This window comes from Mangifera indica, chromosome 3 (genome assembly GCF_011075055.1).
Source record: "Mangifera indica cultivar Alphonso chromosome 3, CATAS_Mindica_2.1, whole genome shotgun sequence".
NCBI classification, from domain to species: Eukaryota; Viridiplantae; Streptophyta; class Magnoliopsida; order Sapindales; family Anacardiaceae; genus Mangifera; species Mangifera indica.
Window position 1 is genome coordinate 18,161,469 of NC_058139.1, and position 9,722 is coordinate 18,171,190.

The 9,722-nt window shown below is 33.2% G+C and overlaps 1 protein-coding gene across 1 annotated transcript; it reads right to left on the reverse strand.

The window, feature by feature from the left end:
* Positions 1 to 6,100: 6,100 nt before the first annotated feature.
* Positions 6,101 to 9,015, reverse strand: LOC123211027 (probable polygalacturonase). Its single transcript, XM_044629533.1, has 6 exons — positions 8,885 to 9,015; positions 7,976 to 8,293; positions 7,768 to 7,888; positions 7,507 to 7,681; positions 7,335 to 7,405; positions 6,101 to 7,123 (listed from the first exon to the last, which is right to left on the reverse strand). The coding sequence occupies exons 1-6, from the start codon at positions 8,894 to 8,896 to the stop codon at positions 6,453 to 6,455; spliced, it is 1,368 nt and encodes a 455-aa protein (XP_044485468.1). The 5' UTR covers positions 8,897 to 9,015; the 3' UTR covers positions 6,101 to 6,452.
* Positions 9,016 to 9,722: the final 707 nt, after the last annotated feature.

Consider the following 9,722-nt stretch of genomic DNA (forward strand, 5'->3'; position numbering starts at 1 on the left):
TCATTTTCTTCACATGAAAGATGCTGAATATTTTCTGCATTCCACTCCCAAAAACTATTCTTATCAAAAATAACATCTCTTCGAATGATTAGCTTTTTAGTAATAAGATTATACAACCTATATCTTTTTGTCTCATTACTATACCCAACAAAAATGCACTTCTCACTCTTCTTATCCATCTTCGTTCGATCATTAATAGCTAACATGGCATAAGCAATACACCCAAAAATCTTCAAAGCACTTACATTGGGTTTGCGATTCCACTATGCTTCATAAGGAGTTGTATTACGCACTACTTTTGTTAGTGAAATATTAAGAAGATAAACTGATGTAGCAACTGCTTCAGCCCAAAAATCATTTGAAAGCTTTTTCTCATTCAACATACTTCTTGCCATCTCTACTACGATTCGATTCTTCCTTTCAGCAACTTCACTTTGCTCTAGTGTTCTTATCACAGTTAGTTGCCTCTTGATCCCATTTTGCATGCAGAATAATATAAACTCATCAGATAAAAATTCTCCTCCCCTATCGGTTCGAAGAATTTTTAATTGATGACCAGATTCTTTTTCTATGAAGGCTTTAAATTCTTGAAACTTCGCCAACGCTTTTGATTTCTGAATAAGAAAAAACACCCAACTCATCCGAGTAAAATCATCAGTAAATAACAAAAAATATCTACTCTTGTTCAAGGATGGGGTGTTCATTGGCCCACAAATATCTGCATGCACCAATTCTAAAGGTTCTTTCGCTCTCCATGCTTTCCCAATCAGAAATGATTGTCTATGTTGTTTTTCATAAATACAACCTTCACAAACTTCATCAGTAAAAGAAATAGAAGGCAACCTATGAACCATATTTTTCTGACTCAATAGCTTCAACCCATTAAAATGCAAATGCCCATATCTCAAATGCCACAATCATGAGTCATTTTTAATACTAGCAACAAGTGCGCAATCATCCAAACATGAAATTTCAAGAGGGAACATTTTATTTTTAGCCATAGGAATTTTAACAAAAAAAGCATCAGATTTTTCGCTCTTGATTTCACATACACCATTGTGAAACAAAATTGAATATCCCTTCTGAACCAACTGCCCCACACTAAGTAAATTATGTGCCAAGCTAGGAATGTAATAAACATCATGAATCAACCTTTCGATACCTGACTTGGTTTTCACTACTACTGTTCCTTTGCCTTCAATTTGCACTTGTTTGTCATTTCCGAGGCGAACTTGCAACTTCACCAATTCATCAATATTTTGAAAAAGGCTTTTAATTCCTGTCATGTGGTTACTACATCCACTATCTAGAAACCAAAGATCACAGTTAATCTCCTTTGGATTCATACAAGTCAAAAACATGTTACCTTCATCTTCTTTTTCTTCAACAAAATTTGCTTGTTGTTTTGCCTTTCTCCAACAGTTCGCCTCTATGTGCCCCATCTTCTTGCAAAAATAGCACTGCTTACCTTTATAACTTGGCCTCTGATTGCCTTTGTCACCATTTTTAGTTTCTTGGCGACTGAAATATGATCTTCCTCGACCTCTACCATTACCTCGATAGCCACCTCTACCTTTTGTTCTGTCTCTGCTAGCAAAATTAGTATCATTGTATTTTTTATCCTTGCCAGAAATCTCTATCTTCGTCTGAAAGGCTTGTTCCATGCTCTTCTCTTCAGATCTGTTCATCTTGTCTTCATGTACTAAGAGTGAACCCATCAGCTCATTAAGAGAATAAGTAGAAAGATTTTTTGACTCCTCAATAGCAGCAACAACATGATTAAATTTAGAAGGTAAACTTCTTAAAACTTTTTCTACTATTGTTTGATCTTTAATTTGTTCCCCATAATTTTTCATTTGATTCACAATGACAGAAACTCTACCAATATAATCTTAAACCGATTCATTACTTTTCATACACAGATTCTCAAATTCTCTACGAAAAGTTTGGAGTTTCACAACTGTTACCTTATTATCTCCATGAAACTCTTTATGTAGAATGGTCCAAGCTTCATTTGTTTTTGTCGCATTAGCAATACGAGGGAAAATTGAGTCTGTCACTGCTTGCTGCAATATGAGCAACGCCTTTGCATTCTTCTTCCGCCATGTTCTCATCTCTACCTCCCTTTTAGGTCTACCAGATTTTGTTTCCTCATTTTCTATAAAATCCCACAACTCTTGGGCAATGAAAAATGTCTTCATCTTTATGCTCCAAAAAGCATAATTTTCTCCATTGAAGATGGGCACCAATGTTTGAGAAACATTCAGAGTATTCACACCGTTAGACATGATGAATACAAATCTTTTTACTTGCTTCAGCAATAATCTCGATCACACAATACGCCCACTCTAATCGGAACTTGGCTCTGATACCACAAGTGTTGGAATAAAGTAATGAAATATGGCAAATGAAGAGAATTAAGAATAAAGATAGTATCTCAGAAATTTTATCATATAATTTGTAGGCAAAGGAAATGAACTAAGAACAAGATAAAAAATGCAGCTTCCATTCACCATTCAATCTATCAACAAGACACACACATATATAGGTAAACAAATGAGAAAAAAATGTCACATTATGATTTAGTGGCTATTAACTACACCCACTAATAACACCCACTAACAACACTATTAAATTAAATATTAAAATAAATTCAATCCACTAACTACACCCATTAAGCTAAAGACTAGGATAAAATTAATCCACTAACAATACCCATTAGACTAAATATTAGGACACATTTAACTAACCCAAGCCACAAATAAAAATTAACTTTGCATCAATTTTTAACAGTATCATCATCTTTGTGTACATCGATGGTCAGATCAAATGGACAAACTTACATCAACTTGAACAGCGGAACAACTAAGTTATTCACTACTATAATATAACCAGTTCAAAGAAAACAAAATGCTGAATAAACATTAATAAACAAAAGAGTTACTGGTTCATTAACTAGAAGGATTAAATTAACAGGAAAGCAAAACTCTATGGCATACCTCTATGACCTTTGGCAAATTGGTCCACTAAAACTATTATATATTTATATATTTTTTAAACTTTTAACTGTTTTTTTATTATTTCTTTTAGGTCGAATCCTAAGGTCTCTGACACAAACCGTCCAATCTATGAGTCATACCTCTCGTAGGATGTGTTTTTTCAAGGGGTAGAACCCTAAATATTCATTTAGATTAAGTTTGAACTCTAACTCATAAATATTCATTTACAGGTGTGCTTAGTATATTTGCGGTATTGACAATAACTTCACAATTGAAAAAACTATGTACATATATATTCAATTAAATATTCAAATAATGTATTATTAAATAATTGGATTTATATTTAATTATGTATCTTAAAATATTTATATATAAAATTGTCCCTTTTTGATATTTCAAATATTAAAAGAAATCTACTTATTCTTTTTTTTAATAGGAAAAAATGGAAAGCAATTTTTTTAACAATATTAAAAAAAAAGCCAATTACTAATCACTCAAAAATAAGTTGTCAATGTTGAGACAACATGGCTACCTCCATGTGTGTCTATTGCATCTGTAAGATGGTATTGGCCAAAGGACTATTTCCCATCCAAAGTATGCTATCATCTTAAGTTTTTCTCTGTTAACTTTGAAAATCTCATCTACCCACCTACAGACGGTTAAAATTAACGATTTTAAGGACAAAATTGTTATTTTATCTGTAATATTAAAAATAAATTAAAATTTAATTTAGTTTTGCCCCCTAACCCCTAAAAACTAACCATTTTCCCTTAGACCAAGTTTTAAAAAATAGCATTCCCCTTAAGGTTTATTTTTAATCCTTGGTGCCAAATTTGACACTATCGCCAATGACGAAGCTTTCCTAATGCATCACTATATTTCAGTAGTCTCTCTTTCCTCTTTAGGAGTGTCGGTTAGCCTAGATCTGGTATGAAAAGTCAATTAAACTCTTTGACTTTTTAGACCAGATCTAGGCCAACCGATGTTCTAGAAGAGGAAAGAGAGACCATCGAAACATGGTGATGCGTCGAGAAAGTTTCGTCATTGGCGATGGCACTAGGGATTGAAAACTAAACCTTAGGGGGGGAATGCTATTTTTTAAAACTTGTCTTAGGAGAAAATGATTAGTTTTTAGGGGTTAAGAGGGAAAAAGAGATAAAATTTTAAGGGATTAAGATTTTGTTAATTTTAACCATTCATAGGTGGGTAAATAAGATTTTCAAAATTACTAGAACGAACCTTAAGATCATAGCATACTTTGGGTAGAAATAAGTCTTTGGCTGATTTGTAATTTCGTAACCTTTTTAAATCAACTCATTGTGGATTCCTACCCGTGTCAACCCGATCCAGCCAAAGCTGGGATTCAGTGCCTTCCAAGCGTAAATGGAGACCAACGTTGTCATTATTTTACATATATATATATATATATATATATATATATATATATATATATATATATATATATATATATTTGTGCATATATAAGTCCTTGTATTTTAACAATTGTAATTGAAAAAATTTTCGTATTGTATATTAAATAAAATAATAAAAATTAATAAAATAATAAAAAATAAAATTATTATATTATTATCTTAAAAAATATTATAAACTAAATATTAATAATATAATAAAAAATTATAATTGACAAATCATCATTATAAAAAATACCATAAATAAAATAATAAAATATCAATCAAATAATAAAAATTTTTAATTGTTAAGTCATTATTTTGAAAAATATTATAAATATCCTTGAAAATTTAAAAATTCTCATATACATTATTATTATATCATCATTTTTATAAAAAAAAAGTATATTGTTTCATAGAATATGTATCATAAAAAAGTTTATATCGAATTAAGACATATAATATACCACTAAATGAGATTTAAACTTATTTTCTCTTATATATAGAACTTCTATTTTTCAACCTCAAACTACTTTGAGGTTAAACAGTGTTGAGTTGGAGTTCATAATTTAGAGTTATTTGAAATGTTACAAAAATAATGTGGTAGAATTTGAATCTTGAGTTTGTTTCATTGGAACAATTATTCGATTTCTAAATCAGTTATTAACAAAGTGTTCTCTAAGTTGTCCGCTTGGCATATGTTGAATTAACGATTCATTTTTTCAAACAATCGATTAACCTTTTAATTCAATATTTAAACCTAAATTCCCCGTATCATTTCATACATATTGCAAAATTACTTATATTAGGCACATATGAGCATTACATTCAATTGCCCACCACCCAACGAAAAATTAAAAAAAAAAAAAAAACCCCAAAAACATGGCCAATGATAAAAAATCTGGAACAAAAGATTCAAGGTGAGGCAAGTGAAGTAGGCAGGTGTGCTTCAAGTATTGCTATGTTAGAGAAGCATTTTCCCATCTTATAACAGCATAGTTCTGTAGTAAAATTTCACTCCCCAATCTCATCAAATTCTTTCTGCCACTAAATTTCCACCCATCAATGAAACATTAAAGTAAAGTAGTTGCATTAGATCAACCAGTTTTCCCCATGCAAGAAGTCTTAAAATCTGATAAAGCTTCAAAAGAAAATTTAGTTCTAAGACCAATAATGACACCCCTTCAATCAAACTAACTTTACGAAATTCAAAATTGTTGTCTTTCTCTCCCTCACTAAGCTTGAGTTTGATTTAGCTCGAATTTAATTTGACTTTGAAAAAATTAAGCTCTCTTTAAACCAATTCAAATTCAAATCAGTTTGAGAAGAGTCGAGTTTGAACTCGGTTATAGTATCAAAATGAATTCGAATTGAACTCACCTTAACATTATAACTAAGCCAAAATCAGCCAAAACTGTAAACGATGTAATGGATTTCGAAAGGATTAAGATTGTTAAGTCTTAATTTAAAGGTTGAGAGTAACACAGACTTGTATAGAAAGTATTAGATTGATGGTTGTTCCTTTTAAGTAAAGAAAATAAGAAGAATCTTCAGGGGACTGGGATTCAGACTTCGGTGCCTTCCAATTTTAGATGGAGACAACACTGTCAAATTCAATTCATTTTCTTCTTCTATGTTAACATGCATATATAAAAACTCCTTGAATTCAAATACAGTGGCAGTGACAGTGACTTGAACTTGAACATTTTTATCTTCCATTTCAACCTAGCATTTCAGTCCACATCAAATAAAAGATGTTACAATGGAAACTGTACTGCACCAAGCCTAATCATCAATTAAGGATTTCAATTTATGTTGATTGAGCCCTCACTACGAAAAATCTCCTTAAACATGAATGAAGATATGAAGCTGTACATGTAATCTGACGATAGTGAAACATGCGAAAATGGGCATATAGGATGATGAAGAAACAAGTATTCTGGACGTGTGTCTTATTGGAAAGAATCTGGCATAATTTATTGAGATGGTAAAATGGTCATAGAATATGAATTTCCAATGGGGATTTTAGTACGAAGAATAGTAATCATAATGCTGAGGCTCTACCATAGGAATTAACAAGAGAAAAGCAAGTTGAGGAGGAAGAATATGAGCTTTCAAGTTCAGGGCAAGGCTCAGGGGAGACCAACTTCGAAAATCCATGAACATATGAACAAGACCAAAAAGTGGAAGAGGCAGAATTGATTGATAAGGAGACATTTGATAAACATATATTGGTCAAGGGAGATTCCTGTATTCCTGTGAAATTTCCTGCTATAGTAATGTTTTCGCCGATGATATCTTGCAAGGTGATTTGATCTAGAATTGGGAGAGCATTTGGATCAAAGTTGTCATCAGGATGGGTCCCTGAAAGACTGCTGGCACCAAATGCCATGTGGATGTTCTGTAAATAAACATCTGATATGAAAATCTCACTAATATAACCACCTCTGCCCTTGGTTGTTCTGAACTCAACACCATTCAATGAGTTGTAAAGGTGGACCTTCTGCACCAATACATTAGAAATGCCACCAGACATTTCACTTCCAAAGGCAATAGTAGAACCTGAAGATGATTGAAGATGAACCTTTCTTATATGTATATCTGTGGTGGGTCTACCATAAGCAATGCCATACTCATCCCAGCCACTCTTAAGAGCAATAGCATCATGCCCCATTGCAATGTTGCAGTCCTCAACGCATACATTATTGGAAGAATCTGAAAGCAACAATAAAATTATGCAAACATTAGACAACAAAATCTTCCAACATCATTATCCCAAAACAGAAATGGGATAGGCAGAATGCATCTACAAGAGTGAAATGACATCTTTATACCAAGGTACTACATGACTTAAAAAATATGCAGTAAGAAGAAGCAGAAGATGATAATGTAATACGAAAATGGGAATCAATCAATTTTCGCTTACCTGGGACTATACCAACAGTATAAGGGGATTCTGGTGAGGCATAAACTGATAAATTTTGGATGTGCACATTACTGCATCACATAGAATTCTGAATTTATTCAATTCTTGTTGATAATAAGAAAAATAAAATTAAAATTCAATGGAGCACAGAAGTATTGCTTCTCTAAGTAACCTGCAATAGACAGGGTGTATGTTATAAGCAGGGGCATTTAGGAAAGTAAGGTTTGAAACTACAATATTTTCTGATGTTACAAATTCCACAAGGTGAGGGCGACTGTATTTCAAGTTGTGGGAATTGAACCATTCCCACCAAATTGAGCCTTGACCATCAATGGTTCCATTATCACCTATAGATTGTTCATGTGAGAATTTTAGCAACAATTTCAACAGGGAAAAAAGTAATCAAATCGAGCAAAATTAGTGGTAAACTCACCTGTTATTACCACATCATGCAACATATAACCATTTATCAAACTTCTGTATCTTCGACCAGGAAGTTCGATTCCTCGACCATACGAGGGTAATGGTTCCACAACATCCCAGTGAGATGGATCCTATGCCAACAAGAAAAAATGAAAACCCAATTACAAGCCAACCAAATAAGTTCAACTGATTTTCATGACGATGCAAATTACAGATACCTGAGATGCTAAGATGATAGCACCCTTTTCCAAGAAGAGAGTGAGGTGGCTGGTGAGATTGAAACTTCCAGTGAGCCACCTCCCAGGCGGTACATACAGCTGAGCGCCACCCTTATCAGCAAAGGACTTGAGATAGAAAATGGCATTCTGGAAGGCAAGTGTATTCAATGATTTTCCATCACCAACAGCACCAAACTCTAGAATTGACACACTGTGGGGTCTTGGTTCCAATATCAAGTTATAATCACACTGTCCATCACTTTCTTCAACAGTAACTTTATTGGCATTGCACAATGCCAGCAGCAACAGCAATGCCACCTGCAAGGAAACAGAAACAACACAAGCCAATCCATTCTTATCAGAATTCTAAACAGAGTCTACCTTAATTAATCAAAACCAAATTGAAGTTGTAATTAGAAAAAAAAAGAAAAAAGATAAGGGAATCATTACTTTTTCCAGAAGAAACAAGGCAACATAATGTGCAATTTAAACAATGAGTTGGTAACTCCAAAAGCAAAGCAAAATAATGCCGGAAACAAACAACCACTTGAAAAGTGAAAAGTTTTAGATTCCAGTGAAAGCAAAACTCTGTTCAGAAGGACAAAAGCAAAAGAAATAAAGCATAGAGAAAATCACAAAGCTAGTTCTACTCCATACAGCATCCTCATCATGCACCACTGTCAACTGAAACTAATCATGATAACAAAACAAAGAATTTAGAATATGAAGATAGAATTTCAACAAAATCTGATAATCTCACCAAATAAATCAGACACAGAGCTAAAAAAACACAAACTGAAATGGATAAAATCCAAGCAATCAAGTAGTATGTATCTGGATTTGTCAACAAATAACACAGAAAAATTAAATGAAAAGCCAACAACCCAGAAATTTAAACAACGTACTTACTAGCATCTTCATGAGTCACGGCTTCAGCAACAATTATTAAAGAGACAAGAAGAGTCACTGAATCCCAAAACAACAACCAAGAGAGACTGCAACAGAGAACAGAAGAAGAAGAAAGAAGAAAAAGAACTGGTATGTGTAAGTATGTGTATTATGAGCATTAATTATATATAAATGACTCACATTTTTTTGTTTGGATCTAAATAATAATTATATGGCAAGCAAGTAATAATATAACAGGCACTATTGGAAGTGACAGCTTCCCATGCAAATAAAAAATGGTAGGTGCAAAGAGAATAATAATGTAAAGTAAAATGTTAATTTAATAAAAATATTAATTGCCACTGATTATTGATAATTAACCTCTATTACAACATGATTATCAACGTCTCTCTCCGACAAATTTGTTTGAAACGGCCCTCCATTAAGAGACAAGTTTCTGTTTGGTGTATGTTTTTTTACTGTCACAGTCTTAAACTAAGCACTGTTGTTTACATCTGTTAACATTGAGAACAAGATTAGTGAATGGGTGAGGACAGAGCGCATCTGGAGGCACGGATTTTTAGTACAACAATGTGGGGAAGTTGGGTTGAGTGAGCACCCATTTGGAAGCGTAATCTGATTGAGAAGATGGTATGAAGAGTTGGTGAAACTGTGGGTAATGGAGAATATGGAGTGCATGTGGTTGACAGGCAGAGAGGTACGTGCGGTTCCCACCTCAATGATGAAGAAGATGCAAGCCTGGCATCAAGCATTTGACAGAACATAGCACAACAAAGACTCCAACAAGCAAACAAAGAAAGAAGAAGAGCTGAAGATGCATTGAGTCCTGAAAATCTGT

Bases quoted from the DNA above. Each gene is read 5' to 3' on its own strand.
- LOC123211027 (XM_044629533.1), bottom strand. The intron at 7,682-7,767 runs GTGAGTTTACCA...AACAATCTATAG, and splicing joins GCATGATGTGGTAATAACAG to GTGATAATGGAACCATTGAT. The intron at 7,406-7,506 runs GTTACTTAGAGA...TATGTGATGCAG, and splicing joins ATACACCCTGTCTATTGCAG to TAATGTGCACATCCAAAATT.